Source organism: Colias philodice, chromosome 1 (genome assembly GCF_061535455.1).
Source record: "Colias philodice isolate Cphi_HAF_F1 chromosome 1, ilColPhil1 Martin Lab GWU primary, whole genome shotgun sequence".
Classification (NCBI taxonomy): Eukaryota; Metazoa; Arthropoda; class Insecta; order Lepidoptera; family Pieridae; genus Colias; species Colias philodice.
This window is the reverse complement of record NC_143086.1, coordinates 15,709,972-15,723,432: the sequence shown is the minus strand read 5'-3', so window position 1 is coordinate 15,723,432 and position 13,461 is coordinate 15,709,972. Positions and strand designations below refer to the sequence as shown.

The 13,461-nt window shown below is 34.9% G+C and overlaps 1 protein-coding gene across 1 annotated transcript in view; it reads right to left on the bottom strand.

Annotated features, from left to right (window-relative positions):
- Positions 1-4,300: 4,300 nt before the first annotated feature.
- Positions 4,301-13,461, bottom strand: part of Eip78C (Ecdysone-induced protein 78C) — a 45,960-nt gene continuing 36,799 nt past the window's right edge. The window contains exons 3-8 of the mRNA XM_089695083.1: positions 10,565-10,706; positions 9,623-9,892; positions 9,230-9,510; positions 8,932-9,045; positions 6,596-6,775; positions 4,301-5,811 (exon numbers count right to left, since the gene is read on the bottom strand). Of these exons, the coding sequence (XP_089551209.1) occupies positions 5,590-5,811; positions 6,596-6,775; positions 8,932-9,045; positions 9,230-9,510; positions 9,623-9,892; positions 10,565-10,706 (1,209 nt within the window). The 3' untranslated portion in view covers positions 4,301-5,589. The remainder of the gene's footprint in view (positions 5,812-6,595; positions 6,776-8,931; positions 9,046-9,229; positions 9,511-9,622; positions 9,893-10,564; positions 10,707-13,461) is intronic.

Sequence of the window (13,461 nt, the reverse complement as noted above, 5' to 3'; positions counted from 1 at the left end):
GGATTTCTATGGGCTAAGGTTGGAACACATATCTTTCGCTCTTTTGATTTTATTAAAGGCACATTGCTCTTTAGTTTGGCGGCACTGCATTTGATTGAATGGACCAATATTATCTTGCCAAAGTGCCCTCTAAAAAACATTTCTATTGATATCGATTTGGCGATCGAATATGTATTTTTTTTTGTACGACCAAATGGATCAATACCAAATTTTCGTGTTCTGTTCAATTATTTATGCTGAACTAAATGTTTAATTACAAGTCAATAATTTCAATGTACTCGAAATTACCTTTTTAGTTACAATATTTAAAGGGCCTTGATGCTTCAATGAACAAATGCCAAAAATAACGACGTATATCACAAAAGTATTTTGTAAATTCCTTTTCAAATAAATTTAAAATCGATTGTCAGAAATGTTCCGGTCACTATATTCTATATTATACAGTATATTTCTTAGAATATTTTTATATTTATGTAAATATGTATTCGATGTTCAGAGTTCAATTCATTGCAATAGCATTCCGTCCAAAAATTTAGTTACTATTAAATGCTTTATTCTAAAAATTAATATATTATTGATTGACATATTAATCGTATTATGATGAGAGGCTGGAGGAACATTTCTGATAAAAGACGATAAACTATAAGTGCGAAAACTAAAGAAATATATTTTCAAAGCAACGATTCTAAATTATTATGGATTAAAATGTCAGTATTTTTTAAAATAAAATGAACTCTAAAATATTAAAAAGCTGGTCTTCAAACGTAAATATAAATTTTATATTTGTATTACGTCGTTCAATGAATTATAAAACTTTTTCAGCATTCAGGCCTTCACAATAAAAAAATATAAAGTAATTCGCAATTGATTGCTATTGTGCGGGAAAAGAATTTTTATGTATGGAAATAAATACATTCATGATGTTTATGATGAATTATTAGGTTTTGCTCACTCGAGTTATAAAAATGATTATTGAGTCGTGCGTCTTGCCGGTAGTTTTAGTACAAAATTAACATAGAAAACTGGTACATTTAGAAAAATTTAATAGATTTTTTGAACAGAAAGTCTGATGAGGGCGTTATTACTAGCATTATTTAGTACACGATGTGAAAAATATATAAATACGTGTGCATTGTGTATGATTCCTGCATTCCTTGGTCCCAATAACGTTTCCTATGAGATCTCAACAAGCAAACAATTATCGGAAATATATAAGTAGTATGTATGTAATATATTATGTAATTATTTTCGCTTGTTTATCTGTTTATTATATTTTTAAGTCACTGCACTCGATTTGTACAAACAACGCGAAATTTATATATCACTAAATTAAATTTATACATCACTAAACAAAATGTTGTGGACACACGATCCACTCGGCTTGTGAACTTCGATCAAGCCGCTTGACATGCATATGAGTTTACAAGTAGGTCGATTGCCGTTTAAGGCAATAACGTAATGATAACAGTAGAGCGAACACGCTTATAGGACAGTATCGTACGGTGTTGAAACGTCATATATTACTAAGTTTTACCTCGACTCATTTGTCTTAGAAATATACTTTCAAGGTGTGAAAGGATTATTTATATTGACGAGTATCACAATTTTTCTCATATCGTTTTATCCGAGTTTAATCCTTTACCTAACATCACTGTGTTGCACATTTAGGTTTATCGTAGAATAATTTTAGTAGCGTAGCTTTTTTCTAATGTTCATTAGGTTATGTTGTAAAATTATTAAATCTTTTTAGTTGTATTATTTTAATACAATATGTTGAGAACTAATCTACTGTAGTTTAATTAAATTATTTAATTACTTGTAAGTATACCGCTTTGCATTATTGTCAGATATTTGTTTAACATAATTTGTAATAAATGTTCTACTGTAGCTCTCTTTCAAACACCGAGCTAGTTCTAAAATACATTAATGTTATGATAATGTTCTGGATCCTATGGCGTTCTATTTTGATAAACTTCACATTAGCCTTAATAACCTCACGAAAGTATTATAGGAACAACTCGGTAAAAATTGTCACATACAATACAGATAACTAAATATTTCTCAATGTATATTAACTTGAAACTACATCCTTCTATAAATTGTAATTGTAAAATATAGACAAACTTTTTATGTTACAATATAGTAATTTTTTCTAAGTATATAACTCCATGTCATTCAAGATGTACAATACCGAAAAAATATGCATTTGGAAACAGAAACAAAACATAAAGTTTGTCTATATTTCAGTCTATTAAATTGTAATGTATGTGCTACATTGCGTGCGTGTAACGTTGAAGTATGGTTTATATTTTTTTCGCTTCGTCTAAGCTCGGTAATGAACTGCTCACACTTTGTTTTAGTGGTTAAACCATCGATGTAATCGTAAGCCGGTCTAATGCTCACTATTCAATAAAAGATTTCAATATGCTTTTGCTTTCTTTTTCTATTTCAACTATGCAAAATAAACTTTATCAATAGGTACTGCTCCTTATTTTCTATCAATTAATTATTTAAAAGATTCTACATTCGGCACTTTCGTAGAACTTCGTTATTAATATATATTAGTGAGTAATAGGCCATGAATCATGTAAGACTTGATTGACTTCTTTTCTTAAAAGTAACTCAACTGCACAGACCTAATCCCCCTAAAAGAAAAATATTCCAGAAATATCATATACGAGAAGTTCTCTATTACCTTAGTATTTGTATGGATATGAATAGTACAGAATTCTATAATTTCCCAAACCAATGGATTTGAGAATGTAAGTGTGGTTCAAATATCTTCTTATGGTCTTATGTTATTAAATGTTATGAATTATTACCTCATTTTCTTATTGAACTGCTATATTAGTGTCAGATCAGTTTTCTTTTTCAAAAGGCGGCAAAATGTGCGGCGGGTTGTTCTATTGATAGTGTATTTTCTAATAGGAACTACCTTTTAAATATGCCGCCTTTTAGTGATTATCTTAGTGGTCGCAAGAATCTTCTTTAGATATTGTGTGGACACTTTACAAACGATTTTCCTCCACCGACTGCTTACCCCAACCCATTAAACTAAGGTTCATGTAAATACATTTGAAAAATTAAAAAATAAGACGTCATTATAATTCTATATTTGCTCACGGTTTTTGCCGCAAGAAATGTGTTTATGTAACAGTGATTGTTTATGCCGTTTCCATAAAAATGTATAGTATAAGTTACAGTACCGTGACATGTAAGATGAGAATATTTTAAGATATACCATTGTTTGTAGTTACTGTTTTTTTATGTGTATGTGATTCGGTTATACGTAGAGTATTGGGGAAACGAGCGGCTTTACGATTCGCGCGTAAAATGAAATTGACGACTGACGTTCGATGGCCACAGATAATGTTTAGAAGCAGATAACAAATTAATTTTGAAGGAACAATCTCGATTAGATTTTGATCGCAGTTTTAAATTTAATTAAGAATTACTCTTAAGAATATCAAATGAGAAGTTATCTGACCATCTTTCCATAATAATTAAAATCATTGCCAATTAAACAGCACACACAGATATATATATAAAGCTGATTAACACACTGGTACAGATTCGCATAAACAGCTATAAAGACTAAAGAGCATATATTTTTTCAAAAGGAAATGAGGGATCAATGAATTATAGGAAATTCTGTTGTATTAATCGCTATATAACGTAAAATCCGCTCGTTTTCGCAATATTCAAATATAAGAATATAATATGTACATGCTTCTTTGCCTCGAGTCTGCATTTTCATTGGAATTGTCTTCGCTATTCGCTTTGTTATTGTTGAAGTAGACGTGGATTGTTTGAATTATTTAATTTCTTTAACGTAAGTTTAAAATATATTTTATTTAATGTCTTGTTTCTTCCATGTGGTTTAAGAAAGTGGCAATACAAAATGGTATTAAAGAGATGAAAATTGTAACATGTTTTTGATTTATTCCTTTAGTGTTAAGTGTTAAATGACATGTTTCATTTACTTTTTGATTTATTCTTATATTATACTGGTCTTCGTGGTCGTGCTTTGTGGTGTATGCCATGCTAGAAATAGGGAATGGCTTAAATAAATGGTGTAGCTGTATATTAAATTTTAGGAAATTTTATCTTAGTACCAAATTTCTTCAAATCTTTTCCATTGAGGTGTGAAATAGTGCATTTAATAATTAACATATAGTTACACAAGTACAAACATTTTAGCCATAGTCAATTTGAGACAATCATGTCGGTACCTACATTGTACAAAGGCTGAAGGGATCACAATAAAGGGTAGGTAAAAGGATAAATGAAACTACACATATCGATAAAACCAATTTATTTATTTAAAATTTAGGCAAATTAATATAACAAGAAATAAGTAACTAAATCTAAAGACATAAACGAAACTAAGACACAGAGTTTGTAAACAAATAACAATAAACAAGAATTGCAAGCAAATAATATTAAACCTGACTAAGAAATTAGAATATAATAAATGCATTTAAATTATTGTAACGGCGCTTCAGTCTACACCCCCGCACGAGTAGCACTCGCATAGCACCCTCATCCAACCCGCAATAATCACACCCCAAAAACTAAACTAATATACTCGTACATCTGTATCCCAAATGATCTCATCACTTGCAGGAATACAAATTCAGCAAACGAATCATACTATAATATCAAATTTACAACAAAACTATTTGAAAAATAAAATATAATAAACCTTTTATAAGATGCTGAAAGTAACGCATTTTATAAATTCTAATTGAAGTTGAGCAAAAAAAGGTGTATTAAAATTCTTAAAACTAATAATGATTGATTGAACTTAATTTTATATGTATAAAAACAAATGATAGAGCTATATGCAATGCATCCAATGTTAATAACTATTACCGAATCAGTCGCTTCCATGTTAGTCGTATACCTACTGGGTTCGTACATCTGATGCTGACCTCTCATCGTATCACATTCCTCCCAAACTAAAAGTTAACAATAGTTCTAACTAAATATAATAAATCACGAATAGGAAACTAAGTAATTTACCGGATCGAAAGCGATTTAATTTACACATAAATCCACGAATGCAGTGAGATTACATTTATAACTGATCACGTACGTCAGACTCAACTCCTATACCTATGTTAATTCGAACTTCGGGTCTTCGCATGAAATTCAACTTGGCCTGTTAAATATGTATCTCGAGGGGTTATAAAAACCGTACGGGAAGTATCACCGACGTACGTTTTCAGTACCTACGCACTATAACTACGATTATATTATGATTTACGTATTGAGATATACCAACTTGGAATCTAGGACTAATATACGTCATGGATTATGATATGACGCTCTACATTAATAATTACGATAAATAATGTTTCAAAGTGCTTTTCTAACAGTGAATATTGAGTTGAAAAGCTACAAGAATAGTCGTACACTTAAATCTCGACGTCGCTTGCACTACTGTATTCGAATAGATAGGAGCAACGACTTGAGTAAATCTACCAGAGTGCGTTTAAGAAGCGGTAATGTGGTTCGTAACTGCGGAAATAATGACCAATAATCATGTTTCTACTGCTATTTATTGGGGGTTATATGTTGCGTTGTTTAAACGGAGGTGCTGGCGCGCTCCGGGTCGAAGAAATCTTCGTCGTTCTTGGGAATGTCGAAGATCTCAGAGAACAGTGCCGGCAAGTCGAGACGACGCCAGTTGATGCGGCACCAGCTCAGCAGGTCGTGGTGGCGGTCGCCGAGCATACGCACTTCCTGGGCCAGCGAGTTGAACGCCTCCATGCGGGTCGCCACGTCCGTGGTCCCGTTTTCCGACATCTATAATAATAAATGATATTTTGGTTGCTATTTAATACCATCGTTTCGTTCAATACCAATCGTGATGAAACTTGAAATGTAAAAAAATATATAATTTAATCACGAAATATCAATATTGAAAGGTAGGTACAGTTGTGAACTAACATTCAAATCCGTTCAGCTGTTTCTACATGTTCGAGTGACATAGATACAAGCCGACAGACAGCTTTGTATTTATCACATTAGTGGGAGTGTAGGATGCAAGCTCTTATTGTTTATTTAAATAAAGCTGAATATATAAATCATTAAATATGTTTAAAAGTCTGTGAACGAGTAAAATAATGAGACGCACAGTTTTCAGGCAGAGCATGAAAGCTGTCCTTTTGTAGTGCAAATGTGGGGAAGCCGAAAGCGTGGTCCCTTTTGTATGTTGTACTGTGGGTAAACGTTTTTTAAAGTTTCAGCTTATCGAGAAAAGATACACTTTTAACTACAACCTTTTTGAATAGGTACGTTTCCCCGTTCCCGTGTTTTTTTATAAAATCACATGCAGAAATCACTGGACTGATTTCAATACCTATACAAATGTAGCTACGTTTGGAAAAATATTGTATGCGTATCTGAATATTACTTTTCTCTTGTAACTAATATAACTACTACTATGTAATACGTTTAGGAAACATTATTAATTTTCCACTCGTCTCCTTTTCTCATATGTACATGTTATGTCATGTCTATCAAATAATATCTCAAATTTCCATACAAAACCTTACCCCTTGAAAAAACGCCCCATTCACCAACTTACCACATAAATAAATGCGTCGTTCACATTACGGACGAGCGTCTCCACGCGGTCACGCTCGCTCAGGCCACAGCGGTCCGACGACACCAACAGACTGGCCGTGAACATGGCTGCTTCGTCCTCCGTCATGTCCATGCGGATCACGGCACGGACGTACGACAGGATCCCGGTGGCGAAGTGAGTCTGGTAGTATTGAGAAAGGATGAGAAAGATGTAACAGACTGCGTAGGATTGTTGAGAAATGGCAAGATTGTAGTAAGAAAATGTTAAGGTTGATTCGAAGGAAAGACGATACTCGTAATAAATAAATTAAGCATCAAGAAGAGAATTACTGAATGGTAAGTTAATTAATTATTATTAGTGTAATGTATTTTGGTTCAATAAATGATTTTTATTTATTTTTTTTATTTTTATATTGCACTGTAAGTACAATGCGCATATCATTGTAAGCATCAGTGATTATTATCATAATGCATCGGTAATATAGGTAATATCATCCATCATCAAACCGAAAGTCCGAAAGTTAATACCACAATAAAAAATCAAAGTAACCTATTTAACCGAACTAACGATCGAAGGCCGATACAAATTAATCATTCGATTGAAATCTCAGACCTACATTCCCTTCAGATAATTATTTAAGTTTATGAAATAGCCCGAGCCTACCCCAACTATCAAAAATTGAAAAATCGAATCCGCTTTTTAATAATATCATGTCTCTACGCACGCTCGTACTCGAGAACCAATTCAAATATAACCAGTCCCCAATAAGCAATGTATGTCACGCATCGTTATATCATTAGAGGTGTGTACATGAAGTGGGTGCTCACCGCGACACCTAGAACGGAACCCTTCAGTAAAGTGCATCCATTTATTTTATTGGATCAAAGTAGATCAACATAGTTACATCGTTAGCGCGCGAATAATTTCATTGACACCCTATCTTCCTGTTGTACCTACCTAATATGAAATAGGTTTTGGTTATGCAACGAAATATAATTCGCTATATAAACTAAGTACTAGCATAATAGGTATAAAACTGAAATACAGGCTTCTACACTTTACCTAGTTCTACAATATAATCATATAAGTCGGTACATAATATTATGTGAAAATGCAGTTCGAATTGAAAAGAAAATTTTAAAATGCAAATATGATTTGCATTTGAAAGCGGCAGTAAATAGCTTATGTTCAATTCATATGCAACGTGAAGAATAATCTGAAAAGTTATTTGCGACTTGAACTTGAACCTTTAGAAAGGAAAAGAAGTTGCCTCGTGTATGATCAGACACATTAGATACATAAGACAAGATCGTAAATAGTCACAATGCAAGCTGAATGCCAAGGTCGGGTTACATGTAATGCATTAAGTACAATAGAATTTAACAAAGGGTTCATCTATAGGTGTGTTGTGTTGTGTGAATGTCAGGAAAATTTCTTAAAACATCTCTTTTAATGGAAAGAATGGGCTGTCGTCTGCGTGTTAGATCAAAATACGTTGACGTTGTAGGTACAGTTATTTTAAAGTTATTAATATGTCGTAGTTTATGGAATTTAATATCCTTCACTAGATATTATCGGATGACTCTTTGAAACGCGGGATTTTCCATGTGCAATATTAAGGCTGTGCGTTATTAAGTTGGAGGCTTTTAAACATTCGAAGCATGGTAAATCTCGATATAACTCGAATCGTATTTCAAAATGATCATAAATTTATTTCATACGTGTCTCATAATGCATGTCCTATCGGGAGAAATAGGGGAAATGTAAATTACAAATCTAATATGATTGAATTAACGTATTTTGCTTTCCTTTCCGCGCAAATATAGGTACCTAATATAAAAATGAATCGCAATTTGTGTTGGTAAGGGCATAACTCGAGAACAGCTGAACCGATTTCTTTAATTCTTTATAATATTCTTTGAAATACGAGGACGGTTCTTATGAGGAGAAAACGTAAACATGTACCACGGCCGTAGCCGGGGCGGACCGCTAGTGTATAAATTGAATCGCGAAATTTGTTGCTAAGCGTAAAACACAAGAACGGCTCGACTCGATTCGTCTAATGTTTTTTTTACGTTTTTGTTAAGGCGCAGGGAAGGTTCTTGGCAAAAAGGTTCAGGAAAAAAGGGGCAATTGGGCAGAACAACATCTCCTGGGACGGCAAGATTTTACCTTAGGTACCTATAAGGAAAACAAAAAATAAACACGATGAAAACAAAAATGATCACAAATTAACATTTTACAAATTACCAAAAGTACATACAAACCTGCTATAAAAAACACGAAGTTTAAACAATAAACATAAATTTGGGAAAGATTACAATAAGTTCACTTACATCGTACATCAGCTCAAGTTGGCGATGGCTCAGCGAAGTGCCGTCATCGAAGACGATAGCAGATGGAGTGGAGATGCGAGTTGCGCGTGTCAGCCACACCTCGAAGAATCCCAGCTGTTGACAATAACTCCCACTATCGTCTTTATTGTTCACAACACAAAAAATATTCAACAACAATTCAGTACACAGAAATACATTCAGTCATAAAATTCGCAGAAGAATTCGCAATTATACAGTTGCAGTTGCTTCGCAGGGTGGACGTCCACGAAGGTGTTCTAGGGTATATACCTATGCTTACCTTGATCAGAATGAGCTGGTCGTCTTGCGGCAGGATATGAAATCCTGGTAAGCGCTTAGCGAATTCGACGACCTGTTGGACAGCGGGAGTCATGCGGTAGGCCACGTTGCACCACAGCACGGTGAGAGTCTCAAATCGGTTGGCGGCGGCGATGGCGGCTGCGGCGTTCATGCCGTTCCCACCGTTAGCCCCGTTGGCCCCGTGGGCAATGACGGCGTGAGCACCGTGGGGCTCGTTCGATCCTCCGGCAGCTTGACCATCATTGCTGCCTCCGGCTTGGCCTGACGCAATATTATGTATTAACTTATCATTTGGTAACATAAGCAATATATATGTAGTTATTACAATATCAATTAAAAATTACAATTTGTAGTTACATCGAAATAGAACTACCTTCGCGATCTTCCTCAACTTTCAAGATGAAAGTCTGCAACTGCAGCGAGCGGCGGAAGTCATCGCCGAACGAGTTCAAGTTGCGGTGCGCCAGGATCACCATCTTGGCGAGGTCCTTAGAGGCCTCCAGCGCGTCAACCTCAGGCTCCTCGGCCGCGGCACCAGCTACCGGTGGGGGCTCGGGGTTGGCCGCCAGGTTCTTAGCCAGATCTGCCATGCTCTCGGGGCTCGACACTTCGCGACGCTTAGGGACTCTTCCGTACCGGACGGCTGCGGACAAATAAGGCACGATCAGCTCGTATCGATGCAACTCGTGCACTGCGCTGCATCTATTCGGTGGGTGATTGACTCGTCAATTGGTAAATAGATGTCAGTGTAGTACGTTGATCTGTGCTCTATATCTTTTTGACGCGTCGGCGATGTTTGATGCAGTGAGAACGGACACATTTGCAATCATCTGATTTGCGATAGTTATTTTTGCATGCTAAGGGCTTCATAGTGAAACATTTTATTCGGGTCAAACCAATACCGGTGTCAGATACGTGCGTACGATGGTTGTATTTTTTAGGACTCATGCATTTTTGTACCGTAACAAAAATAAATAAAATAAATCGTGTCAGGGTCAAGCGTACTTTGAAGAAATTTATAATAATATAATATGTATGTTAGCTATGAATGTTTGTTATAAAAATTGATACGCTTATAACTTATATTTTTTTTCTAACAATAGATCAATAATTTAATTATCAATAGCTTACTAGTAATACAATTTTGAATAAAAGCGCGCTGTTTTACTTCTTTAAATTTTTTCCAATTTTAAAACCCTTCATAATGGGATCAAATGTCTAGAAAATCTATTATAAGAATAAATTAACACGAACGTAAATTAATAAAGCATACATACAATTAAAAAAAAAGAAAGCCTTCGACATCCGTACTCACAGTCTCTGCTCATGCCAACCGCAAGGCACTTTTTGAACCTGCAGAACTGGCAGCGGTTCCTGTTCAGTCGGATCACAAGACACTTGCCGTCTCGCAGGCAACGGTACTCGATCTGCTTCTGAATGCTCCTCCGAAAGAAACCCTGTAACCAAGCGGCTAGCTCCCAATCTATTCTTTACTTTTGTACTTTCCGCCAAATTAGAACGCCTACACGAAGCCTTCGTTAAATTGGTAGCCTAAATTAAAACGTTCTTGATTTAAAACTAGATGAAATACCCAGCTTCGCTCGCCTTCATGGTGATTATAGTGGTTGAATTAAATTCTAGTAGAGGTCGTCGTAATCCCTCGCATGACCGTTGAATTGTTCTCTCTATTTGTGCAAACCGCATTAAAATCCGTTGAGCAGCTTTTGAGTTTTATCACAAACGAACAGATGGTCAGTCAGACTTTGTTTTATTATATAGGTACAAACGTATTCAAAGCTTTATGTAACCAACTTCATTCATTTAAAGTTGTAAAACTATTTAATATATTTACGGAATACCGGTATTTTAATGCGATTCTCATGTATCAAATACGTGGAAAGTTTAAATTTCGGCGACATTATGCTCGTTTTCAAATGTATATTAAATTTAAGCCCACTGTGGACGTGTGAATGTCGCATGCAGCGCAATGAATGCATGAGATTTGCGGAGTGTCGCCGAAAATAGGTCGTAAGGTGGTAAGACACTACGTTGAGAGCTTTTCCTGTGTAGCTTTGAAATGTAAATGAAATAAAAACTCAGATTTTAATACGACAACGGACTAACAACAAATTTTGATTTTATAAACGCGATGAATGTTAATAGACCGGGAGATACTGACACAAAATTTCGAGTCATTTGTAACAGGATGGCGGTTCTACAGGGGTCTTAGTACGCAATGACAAAAAGAAAAATGATGGTGTGAACGCTGGTACCGGTGGGTTAGTCGCGTGGGCGTTAGTCGAACTCGTCGGAAAAATAGCGAAAGTCAAACGATTTGTAACACAAAAATTTTAGAATTTACCGATAGCCCATAAAAAAGAAGTAGGCGGTAGTGTCATGCCATACTTTTCCGGTATGACTTACAGCCCGCCATACCGACGCGAATGTGTTGATTTAAAAAAAACAATTATTCAACCATTTGTACCAAGCTAACTTTTGCACAGGTAACCATCGTCGTGCAGCCATTTACGAAAATCGCCATGCCATACTTTTCGGACGATTCCAAATGGTCGCCATACCGCCGAAAATCTGCAAATTTTTTTTATTTCGCCTATCTTTTTGTACCAGTATTGCATTTGGCTTTTTGGAGAGTATTTGATAAAATGTGACCATTATTATATTTGCCATACTTCTAGTAGGGGGAAAAAGTGCTGTCATACTTGAAAAATAAATTTATTATTAATTTATATAAGTGAAGATTTCCTACACCTAGATCTTTGAAATTTTGTATTTATATTCGTTGATCCTCAAACTTACAGGAAAAATAAGTGCCATACTGTTACAAATCGTTTGACTTTCGCTATTTTCCGACGAGTTCGACTAACGCCCACGCGACTAAGCCGCCGGTACCAGCGTTCACACCATCATTTTTCTTTTTGTCATTGCGTACTAAGAACCCTGTAGAACCGCCATCCTGTTACAAATGACTCGAAATTTTGTGTCAGTATCTCCCGGTCTATAATTTGTTAGCAAGAATATAATTATTTTGATTTTTAAATTAGGTATCTTTAGATTACTTCATGAAAATCATTAAGTTTAGAAATGTCACACTAGTTTCCTATTTTATGAAAGTCATCCTAACCGTCTTTCAGAAGGCTCATCAATTTATGTGATTATAAAAATACATATTTTATTAGTAAAGCATTAGACTTATCTAAGACAAAAATAAAATTTTCTATCTGGTATTTATTTATCCATTTAAATTGCAGGTAGGTTTTTAATAGGTGCAGATAATAAAACCAAATTAAAACAACGTGCTGAAGGCAAAATCTCTCAGATTATAACACGTTAGTAAGTATAACTTTATTTGAAGCACGAGCAGTGTGCGCCGATCGTCCAGACGGGATACAAATATGAAATAATACACAGCTTCTAAAATATTTAATGTTGTTAGTCTGATACAATTTCATTTATTATAGAGGTATTTCTCAAATCTCTAGTGAAAATGTTCAAATAGAGACCTTAACGTACGAATAACGAGAGAAAATATAAAGTCAATAAATATGAATCTATAAATACAAAATACGTATTGCGACGTTATTCTGACGGCTTTTGTAAAGATTTTGATTCAATTACATTTTAAATTCTTAATGCCTTTATTCAGAAAGTAATATATAGATATTTAATAATTTACACTTTGAAGTTTAGTGAGATTAATCTAATAACAAAGTTTACTCTTTATGTCCGGTGTAATCCTCTTATAGCCCGAGGAGTCTTCACAAGGCTAGTAGGACGTTTTACTAACATATACCTAACGCAAGCGTAAATGCCTCATTTTCCTATGAACATTCTAAGCTAAAAAGCTTAACAAAGGAAATTTAACCTGTACTAACGAATTTAAACACGAAAGCTTTGGGTCGAGAGCTCGTTGACGATAAAAAAGCAACGGGCTGAAAGCTCCACGTTCGTGAGCATTACATAAAGCTAATATGGCAATGTGTTTGAAGATATTTTCTTCGCGATCGATTTTAATATGATACGGTGCACTTAAGTATGAGACGAGTGCTGCCGTCCTGGAGTGACTGCAAATTGATTTATGCGACGCAAAATGTAGAAAACTCAAGGAAAGGGAACTGTTGACGACAGGTAAAGCTAAAATGTACCAAGTAATTGGGCAATTTAGAATATTTTAAAGATACGCGAGGGACTGGA